This window comes from Blennius ocellaris (genome assembly GCF_963422515.1).
Source record: "Blennius ocellaris genome assembly, chromosome: 13".
NCBI lineage: Eukaryota > Metazoa > Chordata > Actinopteri > Blenniiformes > Blenniidae > Blennius > Blennius ocellaris.
The window spans coordinates 15,044,042-15,057,912 of record NC_137662.1 but is presented as its reverse complement, the minus strand read 5'-3'; the positions used below and the strand labels follow the sequence as shown (position 1 = coordinate 15,057,912).

The 13,871-nt window shown below is 41.3% G+C and overlaps 1 protein-coding gene across 4 annotated transcripts in view; it reads left to right on the top strand.

Annotated features, from left to right (window-relative positions):
- wdfy4 (WDFY family member 4) overlaps window positions 1-13,871 on the top strand; it is a 37,481-nt gene that overhangs the window by 749 nt on the left and 22,861 nt on the right. For all 4 annotated transcript variants that reach the window (XR_013936870.1, XR_013936871.1, XM_080507079.1 and 1 more), the window contains exons 2-31: window positions 625-882; window positions 1,977-2,088; window positions 2,691-2,815; window positions 3,018-3,146; window positions 3,285-3,474; window positions 3,960-4,149; window positions 4,369-4,529; window positions 5,678-5,910; window positions 5,997-6,136; window positions 6,296-6,426; window positions 6,618-6,719; window positions 6,861-7,051; window positions 7,917-8,647; window positions 8,757-8,850; window positions 9,047-9,261; window positions 9,354-9,457; window positions 9,573-9,783; window positions 9,989-10,065; window positions 10,141-10,359; window positions 10,543-10,721; window positions 10,828-11,059; window positions 11,207-11,358; window positions 11,448-11,559; window positions 11,641-11,831; window positions 11,920-12,072; window positions 12,271-12,344; window positions 12,702-12,860; window positions 12,987-13,081; window positions 13,176-13,272; window positions 13,402-13,604. Coding sequence is in view for 2 of the 4 variants with exons in the window: in XM_080507079.1 (XP_080363205.1) it covers window positions 625-882; window positions 1,977-2,088; window positions 2,691-2,815; window positions 3,018-3,146; window positions 3,285-3,474; window positions 3,960-4,149; window positions 4,369-4,529; window positions 5,678-5,910; window positions 5,997-6,136; window positions 6,296-6,426; window positions 6,618-6,719; window positions 6,861-7,051; window positions 7,917-8,647; window positions 8,757-8,850; window positions 9,047-9,261; window positions 9,354-9,457; window positions 9,573-9,783; window positions 9,989-10,065; window positions 10,141-10,359; window positions 10,543-10,721; window positions 10,828-11,059; window positions 11,207-11,358; window positions 11,448-11,559; window positions 11,641-11,831; window positions 11,920-12,072; window positions 12,271-12,344; window positions 12,702-12,860; window positions 12,987-13,081; window positions 13,176-13,272; window positions 13,402-13,604 (5,260 nt within the window). In the remaining 2 variants the exon portion in view is untranslated. The remainder of the gene's footprint in view (window positions 1-624; window positions 883-1,976; window positions 2,089-2,690; window positions 2,816-3,017; window positions 3,147-3,284; window positions 3,475-3,959; window positions 4,150-4,368; window positions 4,530-5,677; window positions 5,911-5,996; window positions 6,137-6,295; window positions 6,427-6,617; window positions 6,720-6,860; window positions 7,052-7,916; window positions 8,648-8,756; window positions 8,851-9,046; window positions 9,262-9,353; window positions 9,458-9,572; window positions 9,784-9,988; window positions 10,066-10,140; window positions 10,360-10,542; window positions 10,722-10,827; window positions 11,060-11,206; window positions 11,359-11,447; window positions 11,560-11,640; window positions 11,832-11,919; window positions 12,073-12,270; window positions 12,345-12,701; window positions 12,861-12,986; window positions 13,082-13,175; window positions 13,273-13,401; window positions 13,605-13,871) is intronic.

Here is a 13,871-nt window from a genome sequence, read left to right as displayed (position 1 = left end):
GTATTTGCTATTTATGGGTCAACTAATTCCTTCCCACAGTTCAGAACAGGGATATTTGGTAAAGGTGACACTAATGTGTCCATAGGTGGGGATTTATATGAACTATCCTTCACTCAAAGCCAGCTTGAACTTGTTGTAGACCTCAGCTGTTGTATGAAGTTAGATAAGTTGACTGTGGAGAATGGATCAATGTATAGTTGTCGTACAGTGGCACAATGACTGCTCCTGTCTGAAAAATAAACATTTACTTTAAAGAGTGTTAAACATTGACATGGCACATTTGAAGCTAGAAAAGGAATTTGACTTTTTATTGCAGACAGTTACTTCCTTTAGATGTTTTGCCAATTGCTGAATTAGACACCATGCGGATCCTTTGCAGAGTATGATAATCACTTAATAAGAATTGCACATGACTAGCAGTGGTCTGGTCTCCTGTCTAGTGATTTCCCAGTGCAGACAGTGCGTCCTGGAAAGGATGACAGGGGTTTTTATTTGGGACACATTTTGTTTTGAAGAGTGAGTCAGACTTATGAAATGTGATTAAACAGTTTTGAGAGCATGATGCTACCTATTTGTTTGCCAATTATGTTGAACGCTATTGAAAACATTTGCTTCCTCCTCCAGGATCAGACTGTGAAAGGGGAGAGGATCAATAAGGAAACTGGGGAGCTGAGTGCTTCGGGGGAGTTATCGGTCTCTGTTGAGCTGAAGGCGGACAAAGTGGAGGGCTCTTGTAGGAACCCTCAGCTCCCACAAGTGCTCCGGGAGCAACTGCAGGAACTGGCCTTTCACAAATACCCGAGTCCTGACCACAAAGCTGACCTTGTTGCTTCAGGTCATATAGAGGACCGTCTGCTCAAAGTCCTGCCTCTCTACATACAGGTATGTAACACAGAGACTACAGTATGTGCAAGTTCAGTTCTCGTTCATTTATTTATTGTTGTCCAGCTTAATAATCCAAAGTACTGATTGTATTTGTGTTTTTCTCAAAATACTTTTTCGAACTACCCCATCAGCCTGAGCAGCATCATTCAAATCATTTCAGGACATCTTGAAGCAGAATGTCAACAGTAATTGATAATTGGCTTTAAAAAGAGTTAAAAAGATATTTCAAGATGAAGAACTGATCCAAACCACAAGAAAAATGTTATCGGAGGCACCAATCGAATGTTGGACTCATATCTGATCTCATCATTAACAGTCATTGAAGCCAATTTGCATGTCGTTTCTTAGAAATTCACTGCAGCTCTTGAGCTGTCACGTGAATCCAAAACGTGCCTTTGATAAACTGGAAACACAGAACATTAAAATTGTATACACTCGCCTCGTGTTAGAATTCCAGGGAAACCTGGGATCTTTTTCTTTCTTTCTTGTTTACCTATGTACACACAACAGTCTGCGAGCGTGCCAACATGCGTGCGTGTGTCTGTACAATGCCAGTGACTGAACTTAGAGCTGTGGTCATAATCACTGCTTGATTTGTGCGTGTATGTAAAAGCCTCATGACCGGAGATTTGACCAGAACACTGGGCCTCACTTAAGAACAGCAAACTCAGTGAAATGTGATCCTCTTACGGAACTGAAAAGCGTGTATAGTATGCAATGACTTCCATTATTTATTGCATTCTGCATTAGCAAAGCTTGTTATCCAGCTACAATAGGGCCCTGCAATTTATAGCAAAGACGTTACAAACAAGGATTAACCCTATTGTGTGTTCTGACATTACATTTACCATCATATGCTGTTTCACCACCTGAGCCAGTGTTTACCTTGTAACTTTAATGCTTTATTGAGCACATATGCAGTAAATTGTGTTTTTATTTCAAGTTATATAAATTGAGTCCACTAAACACGAACCAGACTGCGCAGCACAATCATAGAATATCAGTATTTTCTACATCTTAACATTTGAAAATGTGTTTTTATGCTTTTTAGTTTCTTTACTTTGCATGAAATCTGATTCTTCTAATCCCAGGTCTGTGAAGATGGTGGCAGATTTGAAGGTTTGGACATTAAAGGGCTTGCGGCTCTGACTGCTGACACTGTCATCTATAACCTCCACCACAGACTGGCAGACAGGCCTGCAGGTACCAACTCACATTGCAGCTCACGTCAGCAAACGGCGCTTTTATTCAAGCATGAGGGACTTTCTGCCCTCTTTACCCACTTCTGCTTTTTTTGTTTTGTGCTAAAAAAATTATATATTTTTTTCTCATTTTCAAGAGAAACCTCATGTTATTGAAAACTGAAAGCTAAAAGAAATAATATTGATTCTCTTTTCGTTTTATCAAATTCTCCTTTTCCCACCTCATACCCCCTGGCTTGTGCTTTATAGTTGTTTGTTCAAATATGTGTTGTTCTGTAGGTATGACTAAGAAATGTATCTATACATACAAATTTCTACAACTACTACTACTACTTTTGCTTCTATGTTCTTGTGTCATGTTTGTAGAAAATAAGCATTTCTCTTTGGTGATTCCAAATAGTAAATAAAGTAGTTCTGAAAGTTAAGTGTTACGCCTTCATGCTTCGACTGCGATCTATATTTAGATTCAGTTTTCTGTCATTTCTGTGACAGCAGATGGTTTCCTGGAATATTTTTCTGACAGAGTTTCTCAATTTCACTTACTTTTGTCCTCCTTTTACTTTACTCCTGCCAAGGCTCATTAATTCTTTTTTGTATTCTCAGAAAGATCCCGTGAAGAGGTGGTGCATTTTTTCCAAATGCCTTGTGAGAACAGTAAATGTGAAACAAAAGAAACTCTTGGATGGCTGCTGTTGAAATCCCTGTTGCTGCTCACAGCAGACAGCACAGTGAGTGATAATTGACGGTGACCTTTCCCAGTCAGGAGTATACAGTATATACCATGCTTACAGTTGATAAATTATGGTGAACTGTTTATTGTTTGTTTTTTGCTGTTTGTTTTTTTTTTTAAATATACTTTCAATTATTGGTCGTTTTTCCTTTGTTTCTGGAGGGAAGTGAATGACTCAACATTGGTATGTGTGTTTGTAGGAAATCTTGTCCTGTCTAAATCCCAGTCTCCCTGCTGCTTTGGTAAAAAGTCTGTACCTGCTCGTCTGCCTTCCGGCGAAAAAGGAAAATATTGGTGTTGAAGAGAGCTTCCAGGAGCCACTGACACAGGTAAATTGTTATTGAACTGCTCCATTAATATTAAAATTTTACTCATTAGGCATTTTTTTTTTTTTTTTTGCATAAGTGCACCTATAGCCCTTTTTTTCTGTTTTCAGTTTTTGACTAAACTGACTTTACTCTTTTTAGGTTCTACTTCAGCTGTGTAGACTGCCAGCCAACGTGGAGAGTTTGGTGGAAACTCAGGAACTGCAGTGTCTCATCATTGGTCTCACGTCTCTATGGGATCAGAGCAGCACCTCCTGGAGGCGCCAGGCCTCCCGTGTCCTCAAAGCAGTTTCTGCTGTTGCAACAAGCAACACCGTGCCAAGCTTGCTAGGTGAGGCGTTTGTGACATGTATGTCAAACTTAACATTCCTAGCTTTAAAAAAAGGTTGAATTGGATGAACTCATTGGACTTCGATAGAATATTTAATACACACTACTGGGTACCATTGTCCAACTTTATAATGTATCATTTGCAAAAGATTGCTGAAATATGGCTAAAGGCTGAAAACTAAACTCAAGGCATTAATCATATGTTTGAAAACATGCAACAGATTTATGTGTGTGGCACTTTGCAATGTTTAGCATTACATTGTAGTCAATATAATTTGAAATGATTATCATCAATATTCAGTTTTTAGTTTCAATAAATGTAAATACAGGTAAATACAAGATACTAAATAAGATAATTGGACTGATAAAATGTTAATTCCATAATGAGGCGATGAAAGCAATGTTCATACTAATGTATATTTCACATGATACCTCAGGCATCGTTTCTGATTCGCCAGCTAAGAGCACGGTTGTGTTTATTTTCAGGCAAGAACTGTGTACGTCTCTGCATCCAGAACCTGTTGCAGATCAGTGACGATGTGTCAGGATCGATGCTCGCAGAAGTGGCTGTGGCTGTATTTAGCTTCATCCGAGACACTTATCACATTAATCCGGCACTCTTTGTGGAGTTTGACACCCATAATGGATACAAGGCTCTTGAGAATATTCTCAAATGGTGAGATTACGGATCAAAATCAGGAAAACAATTACTCAAATGGGGGGTAAGGTAAGGTTGATCACGTTAGAACATTACATTGCATGAAAGAATTAAGAGAGGTGATAAGACCAGTGATTACAATAAGTTTTATAGCAAACTGCTTAGAAATAGAATATTCACATGAATTATACATCTAACTTTTTTTTTTGGTCTTTTTTTCAATTATATGGTTGTAAGCTGTGAAGAAGGAATTCCCCTGGATCAGTTTCAGCCTGTAGAGGAGTTACTGGCTCTCATAGCATCTTTCACTCTGCTTGGAAAGACTGAGTTGAAAGTGGCTGTCTGTGTCACCAACCCCCAGCCCCCTGGTTTTAAATTCGAGCCACCCCTCACCAAAGGTAGGTCAAGCCATCACAATAAGTTCAGCATTGTTATTCTCTGGTCACCTCTTCCTAATTATTTCTCAGTAGTTGATTGCACCGTGAGGATAAACCCTAAATATTTCCTTCTAAATGTGCACAACAATTTAGCTAATTAATATCACTTGCATGGATCAGCAAAGATACAATTGGGGAGGGGAATGCCCCCCTCCCCTTCGAAAGAATCACGCAGTTCATCCCCCTTTGCACTTATGCCCTAATATAACCCACCCAAACCACAACACCCCCTTTCCCTGATTTCCCACACACACATACTCGGCACTCCCCTACCGCTACCCTGCTGCAGCGCACAACACCCCTCAGGTTAACAGGAAGCTGAGGTGATTATGTCTGGGATGATGAAGTGGAGGCTCCCCTTCTAACTCTGTTAGGATGCCCCACATCCATTCACCACTGGCCTACAGCAACCACTCATCTATCATAGACACACACACACACACACCTCTCTATCCAACATTCATAAATAGTGTCCGCAATAAACACACACATTCAAACGAATGCGCAGACACACACGCTCAGCAGCCATCCATCACATCAAGAAGCAGACCTGTTTCCAGCAGTGGGACGCGGGACTGTTTCATGCTGAACTTATTTGGTTCTGATACAATTTTGGTTGAGTATAAGAATGAATCCTATTACTAACCAGCTTTATATATGAATTCACGACAAACGCAAGCATGTTTTGGCACCCAAATCAAAGACCTCCTCAAAATATTTTGACATTCCAGCAAACAAACTCCATCAAGGCAGATTATGGTGCTTTTGTTTTGCATTCATGCATATAATGCTGTTTATTTTCAGTCTGTTTATTCATGTATAACTTGGTTAAGTTGTATTTATGTTTCTATAAGTATTGGCTGTTCGACCTTGCAGGAAAGAAATGTGATACATCAAGTATTAAATTCCAAACATATTGTGGCGACAATGACCTCAAGCTGATATTGTTTTGCAGGATTATATATTGTAAAGTTGCACAGCAAAATATAATCTCCCTCTTCTTCGACACTGTATTCTATTCACCATATTCACATTTGATGGAGGTGAAACCCTACTTAATGAAGTTACAATCTACCCATACTTTTTTGTGTCTCCATAAATATTAACAGGAAGAACAGTGAAGAATCTGCCTGCCTTCCATCTGCTGCAGGCGTCCTTGCTACGATCCCAGGATTCTCTGCTGTGCTGCCAGCTTCTTCAAACCTTACAAACAATATGGGAGAGCGATGCAGTCAATTTTTTTCTCTTAGAGTGGACGACGCAGTCAATGATCCAGCTGGCGCCTTGTATTTGGAGTAAACCCACGCCTGTCCAAAAACGATTCTTTTCCCTCCTGGAACTGGTATGGTTGGTAAACTTGACCGTAAAATTTGTTTCCCTCAGAACAACATGGAAACAATATCTTACTGAATGCTCTGCATCTTGCAGGTGGTGTTTAAGTTGAACTACATCCCCCATGAGACAATACGGGCGATTATGAATGTGCTGAAGCGGAGCTGGGCTGGGACGCTGACAGGTGGCGCGTCGGGGGCAGACTTTGGATTGGTGGCTCTCATGTGTTTTCATCGGTGAGCAGTGCATGAATGACTGCCAGAATATTGAAATAAGTTGCACAAGAAAAAACAAGAAATTCTAACTGAATTGCTTAAACTTTGTCTTTGTGATTCATGTCATTTTAAATATTGTATAGTTTGGACTCATTTGAGCTTGTTTGAAATGGTCTGTAGGATGACTCTGCACAGCAGTATGCTGACTGAGGTGCTCAGTGACTGGGGTCTGCTGGAGCTGCTGTTTGGAGAGCTTCGCAGGAGGGCAAAGATCCTCAGGAAGGCTGGAGTTGTAGCTCCTCCGAAAATAAGTATGAATCTGCATATTTGTTTCCTCATCATCAAGTGTAGATGGAGTGATGTAACATTAATCACACATGATTAGATACTTCACCTTTCAAAGTGGATAAATAAAATAGGAGTTAATTTGCCCTTCGGCCTGTACGTGTCGTTCAGCTGCTTTGATGTCCACTCTGTATTATAGACTTTTTGTGCTTCTCAGATTCAGAACAGCTGTCATGTGTGGAAGACGGAGAAAAACTGCTCACCAGTTGTATGCTTCAACTTGTGTCGAGCCTCACATTACGTTCCATCAAAAACACAGGTATATGCGTAATTACAGTTCCAAATTGTTTTTTTTTTCCTATTTATTTTGGTCATATCATATCTTAACAATTTGTGATTTGTTTATCGAAACTACACTGCTGTTCATACAAAAAGTTTTACATGTGCGATTGTCTTCCAGTGTTGTTGCGAGATGTTGGGATGGTTCCCTATATAAAGATCTTCTTGGATGCGGATCAGTATCGCGCTCCCGCCCTGAGCATTTTAGAACAACTGGCTGAGATTAACCCTCAAGAATTCATGAGCACAGCCATTGGAGCGCTGTGCTCGTCCACACAGCAGGAATTTGGATTAAAGTGGGACCTCTTGCAGGTACATGCATCCCGTAACACTACAATATGTTGTGATCTCAGCTGACCTGCACTCTACATCAGATCATAACAAATTGTAATGCACTTAAACAATAATAAGCTAGTGAATTTATTTTCCTAGCATGTGGGACTCTGATTGCATTATAGACAAATGCAGATTGATTTGCTAAAACTGGTTTAGCTGTTAACTCTGGACCGATTTGATTAGGCCTGCAGCCTTGTGCAGTGGCACTCTGAAGATTACCACCTCTATCAGATCAGTGAATGGGACAGAGATCTGATTAAGCCTAACGAAGTTACACACCTACTGTATGTGTCCATTTTTATAGATGGCAGCAAGAAGAGCACTTACTTTCTGATATTGTGTGGGCTCACTCTGTGTGAGCGTGTACACCTGTGCTTGTGTGTGTGTGTGCGTGCGTGTGTGAATGTGTGTGTGTGTGTTAACTTGGTTATAGCAGGTGGCAATCAGATTGGGTACGACCTGGGTTGGCAAGTGTTGAGAGCCATTGTGATTACTCCAGTTTCAGCTAATCACATTTGCCTCTGCGTTCTGTCTCACACATTACCTACCTGATGGATTAGTTCACTAAATTGAATAAGGCTAATGTGATTTCATTCACCTCCAAAAACTAGTTACCAGAAATGATTTATGATTTATCTATATGTTTCATCTATTTTTCAAGACGTCGTTTTAATTGTCTTGGAAGATGTTTTAAAAGCCAGGGGTTGGGACAATGCTTAACATCTCCCATATTACACTACTTCAAGAAGTGCAAGAAGCAGACACTGCTTTATTACACCTTTTTAGAGCTGTCTGTGTTTTGTCAGTCGATGAAATCTCACAATTTTCTCCTGTATTTCAGTCTGTCCTGAAGGTGCTGGAGAGCCCTAACAGCTGGGATGCCTTCAGGACTGCAGGGGGCTTCACTGGACTGCTCTCTCTGGTGACGGACTTAGAAGGAGCCCTGTCAGATCCTCCACCGGGAGAAATCTGGAAATCCATGGGTCATCAGCCGCTCGTGAACCTCCTGCTTCTCACTTTGCACATCGTGGCATTAGCTGTCCACCTCCACACAGTAAACGCACACCATTTCGAGACTGGTGGTTTCTATGAAAGACTGGCAGAGGCTCTGCTCCATCTGGGCTGCTTCCACACTGAAGGCCACGAGAGAGAGAAATGGGATACAGAAACATGCTCCCGTCCCAAGACTGCAGACGGCAACCAGTCTCCAGAAAAGAGTTTCCACCAGTTTGTTGAGATGGCAGAAGCCCCTGAAGCACCTGCATCTCCCACCATCACGCCACAACCTAATCTGCCTGTCACACTGCGGACATGTATAAGGCTGCTCTCATATTTTGACCAGTTTGCCAAGGGGACTTTCTCTTCTCATGGGTTAAACTTGCGACTGGAGCATGAAGATGACTATGATGGAGACATGGAAAAACCAAAAAGACCTGCAAGGTCTGATGGAGCGTATTCAGAATCCTCTGTTTTTCAGCTGAGGTCAAGTCCTCTGTCCATGGAGGACAAACAAGGATGTTCAAAAAGCACAACATCGGGCAGCCCTACAACCTTCACAGAGTCTCTGTACAGGTGGCATCTTCTAACATAAGACTATCATATTTTTCTTGTGGGGCTTTTATGGTCACTTATCAAAAAAAGTTAATTCATCTTTTTTTTCTGTCTTTTGTTTGATTTCTAGCCGGTCCACGTCCGATCAGGTTATCCTTCATCCAGGAGCAGTCAGAGTGATGATGACTCTCCTTCCATTTGTGTTCACTCATAAAGACCCACTGGTATCTATTTTTCTAACATATGTTTTTTTTTTAACTGTGTATGAGTGTACTGGGATCAGCTTCAGGCCGCTCTAACGCTAAGTTGAATAAACTAGTTCAGGAGATAGATGGATTTTTAGATAGTTCCCATTGTTGGATGTACTTTACATACTGTGTAACAGCTCCAGTTTGAAAATTTTTTTTCCCTCTTTCTCAGTTGTCCATGGAGGTCAAGGTCTCGCTGGCACACCACATCCAGGCTATGGTCAAATCTGAGCGAAACCGACAGATAATGTGTGAGGGCGGGCTGGTGTCCACTCTCCTAAACCACTGTCAGAGCATGTTGCTAACGTCGAACCACCCTTTACATTTACCTGTTACACGCATCTTTGAGAAGCTCTCTTCTCAGGCCATCACACCTTTAGACTTCAGGTATGCATTTTTATTACTATAATAAAACTAAAACATTTTTTTTAACAATTATTCTGCATGTGAAATACACTTATTGCCCCTCTTCTCCACAGGAAATTCCTGTGTTTAGGAAACCCTCTCATGTGCTTGGCAGAGAAATCAACCAAGCAAACCCAGCCAGAATGTGAACAAGTCATCAACACACCAGTTTTAAATGGTACCTATTTGTTTCAGAACAATTATTTATCTCAAGCATGATTTAATGCTTCTGTCACTTGACTTTTAAACACAGCAGATTAAATAATATATTTCTATTGTGTTGTTTAAAACAGATAAATGCCCAGAGAGAGATGCTGCATTTTCAGTGAAACCTATGAAGCGGAATTTCAGCCTGTTGCAGTCCACAACTTCGTTTGGTTCTGCGATCCCCGTTCACCAAATAATCAGCCTGGTGTCCATGACATCTCCACGTACCTTCAGACCACACAGTGTCTCCTCCTCACCTGCCTTTGTAGAGTTGGATATGAGCGAGAGTGGATATGGGTGAGTGTGTTTTACCAAATAATCATTTAAACCTGCAAAGTCTAATAGACTATTTGATTAAGTGGGACTGACACATAATTAGTTGCTACCAAGTAACAAATTAACACTTGAAATAGACAAATATTAGAGAGGGATATCACAAATGTACTGTAGAAATAACCTCATTCAAAGTTAAAGGTTTGTGCATTCATTTCCTATGTTGCAGATGTCTTTTCTTGCCCTCTCTTGCCACTGTGAAAGGTGTGACCGCTGATTCCATCTCAACAGGTGGAATCGGAGGAGGTAATAAGAGCATCTCTTCAGTTCCGGTGAGAAAATCAGAATACAAACGCTAATCATCTGCTCCTTGTATTTTAGACTGCCGGGGTTTTCCTCCCACAGCTGGGCTCTCATTTGCCTGCTGGTTCCAGATCAACAGGTTCAGCTCAGCCTGTGACTCCCACCCGATCCGTCTGCTGTCGGTGGTGCGCCACATGTCTCGGACTGAACAGCAATACGTCTGTTTGTCGATCTCCTTCTCAGCCTATGACGGCTGTCTGGTCATCTCCACTGAGGAGGAAGCTTTTACATACTTGGGTATGAGTATTTAGCTCATAAAAGCTTTGAATGTGTCAGTGTTTGTCCTGCATGAACCTGTTGAAATGTTTATGTATTAAATGATCATCGGTTTCCCAAACAGATGATTTCTTTATACTCGTATGATTGTTGAACTTTTTGCTTACACAACAGAGATCGTCTTATCTCATGTTTGTTTTATAGATATGATGGAGCCAGAAGTTTCCACTCCCACTTCCCTGCCAACATCACTGAGGTTCAGCTGCTCCAGCATGTTGGTCCCCGGTCAGTGGCACCATCTGGCTGTGGTCATGGCCAAAGACATTAAAAAGAGCTGTCTGGTCACTGCCTACTTCAACGGCAAGGTGATAGCGTCTGGAAAAGTAAGACGGGGCAAAGGAGAAAGAGAAGCCAATTATTGAGCAGATTATACATCTAATGTGGTGTTTATATGTCATTATATATCATCGCCTCTCTATTCTCTGTCAGATGAAGTACATTCAGCCCTTCCCGGGTCAGTATGTCTCCATGGATCCCACAGCAGTGATTGATGTGTATGGGCTGATCGGGACACCGGCTCTCTGGAAGGAACATGCAGCTCTTGCGTGGAGAGTGGGCCCTTCTTATCTTTTTGAAGAGTCTTTGAGCCCTCAGGACGTGTGTGAGATGTACACACAAGGCACTGCATACACTGGAAACTTTCAGGCATTGCACAACACAGGTGAGTTGGCAGATAGTTGCATACTTTATTAGAAATTAATCTGATGCATGATGTGAAAACATGTTGACTGTTGTCTAATTCAGTGCGAGGTTGACTTTGGTGATGCAGGAATCATTTCACTGCACTATCTCGCCTGTGTGTGTTCAGACTCTAATCCAGATACGGAGTCTGTATCAGTCAAGCTGGTCCCAGAGGAGAGGATCTCATTTGGCATCAACCCAGCAATTTCTACCTTAACAACTGTTGCACAGATCAGAGAGGATTACAATAAGGTGGACTGCAGACTGATTGCCAAAGAGGTAAGGATAAAGGGAGTTCATGTTATGCCTTTTTATTTTTACTTGTTACATAGTAGCAATGAGTTACTTTGTATTGGGTCGAACTACAGATGGGGATAACATCCAGGGATCAGGCCACCCCTGTGTTTCTTGCTAAAAACATCAGCCAACATCTTAATGGGACAGCTCGCACCATCGGAGCAGCCCTGATGGGACGTTTTGGTAAATAAATGAAAATAAAAAATATTTTGGAAATGCATTTACTTAGTGGGACTCAACTTTTTTCCTCTTCCTTCTTTCTAGGTGTGCGGATATTCAATCCAAAGACTGCATCTGATGGTTTTCTGTATGTCGGTGGGCCTGCAGTTGTTCTCAGCCTTGTTGCAATGGCACCAGATGATAGCTCTTTGTATGCAGCTGTTAAAGTCCTTCTTTCTGTACTGGAGACCAACACTGCTATGCAGCGGGAAATGAACCGCATCAATGGCTATAAGGTGTCTTTTTAAAATTGTTGCAAGCACCACTTGATTTGAAAGTAGAGTTCCAGACATTTCATTTATTTAAAATGTGCTCCTCTTGAAGCTGCTCGCCTTCCTGCTCAAGACGAAGAGCAATCTGGTGAGCCACCGAACCTTCCAGTTGGTTCTGTATCTTTGCAGTTCAGTGGAAATGAGCTGTGGCTCTGGTTACATACAAAACACACCAGCTTTTCAAGCTCTGCTGTGCAACCTGGAGGTAAGGCCCCAAGCGTTTGCTGAAAGATTGAACACATGTCGGGAATGGATCTTGTGTTTTGTCCAACTTTGTCAGTCTTGTATTTGAAATCTTCAACTCATATCCTTCTTCTCAACCTGCCTAAAACTTTTTCACAGTGCTCTGCCTTGGAGCTGATTATTAAAAAAATTATTGAAATATCACCCCTTACTGTTTCAGGTCTGGCAGGGCACATCTGACGCTCTGGACCTCGCAGTCCTGAACAACTTTGCGGAAACCCTGAAATCTTCCTGGTAATTTTAATATAGTTATTAGTGTGTGACCACAACGTACAGAACATATCGCAACCCGAACCTGATTTATCATTAACTCACATGTCCAACAAGTTGTATGTTATGGAATAAAGTGAATTTAGTTTGGAACTGACAGCCTTTATTGGCTGTTCTGTCAACATCTGCAGCAACTTGTCATCAATATCATGGGAGTTTACACCAGAAATAGTCAAGGGAACGCTCAACAGAATCAGTCACTGAGGCTGAAGAGAAGACTGAATTTGTACATGGATTGCTGAATTTGATTTTCTGTCATTTGGGAATGGGTTGTGATTGATATTAATGACTGCTCTTTTTCTCTCACTGTATCCCTGACAGTGACGGCACCAATGCAGCTATCATGCACAGCGTGGGCCTTCTCCCAAAGCTGCTCTTTGAGCTTTGTGATCCTGCTGTGACTATTCAGAAGGTCAAAGTTATTGCATGTGTGGTCGCATCCCTACTAAAGACTCACTTCAGCCCCCTGGATTTACGCAGGTCAAGCCCAGATCCGTCACAGTTCTTTGTATTTTATACAAAAATATTTTTTACCTATCTCCCAAATTAATTTGATTCTTTTGAAGTGAATATTTCGTTTCAAAGACTGCCTTTGTGTTTGATTAGACTTGGCCTCTTCCTGGTTTACACTCTGCCTCCTTCCAGTAATACAACTGAAACCAGTGAGATATCTGGCGAGGATCATTCACAGGACACATCTGGTGCAGCATATAACACACAACCACATAACATGTCCACATGCTTAACACAAGTTGCTACTGGCACTGACCCAGACTTGTCTCCTCTGTGCTGTAGCTCACGGTTCTGGTCCAGCCAACCTCATCTGGATACGCAACCAGATGCTGTTAATGCTTTGTGAAATCTTCGACTCAGACAGCTTCAGAATCAATGAGTGAGTCCCATCTGTTTTCAGCTAACTAAAATAAGAGCAAAAAAAATTATTTTTCCAGCATTCTAGTCTTCCCTAATGTCGTGACAAGAACTCACTGGATTGGTTTGTTGTGTTTTTATTCCCCATTAGTCAGCGGAAGACAGTGTTTGATACCTTGGGCAACGATTGGTTCCTGCTCTTCCTTCAGCCCCACCTTCACCACTCCACATTGAAACTGGGACTTGTTCTGCTTTCACATTTTCTGTCAAGTCCCAGCCTGCAGAGCAGTTTCAGAGATGGCGTGCTACCAGGGACTCTGGTGGAGGGCATGGAGGAACCTTTCTCTGCCATGGGTGCATATGTTCAACATTTTCTCACAGTAAAGCACAGAAGAAATTCGTTTCGTGAAATAATGATAACGGCACATTGTGATTTTTGGATATGATGATAAAAATATTTTTAATTATACGAGATGGAGTGATATATATACTGATGCATTTTAAATGGAACAATACAAAAAAAAATCACATACCATCATTTTGCATGTAAATGAACCTCAGAAAGACTTACAAGAAATACTTTTTTTTTTATTTATTTTTTTTTTTAGAAATGGGATTTTG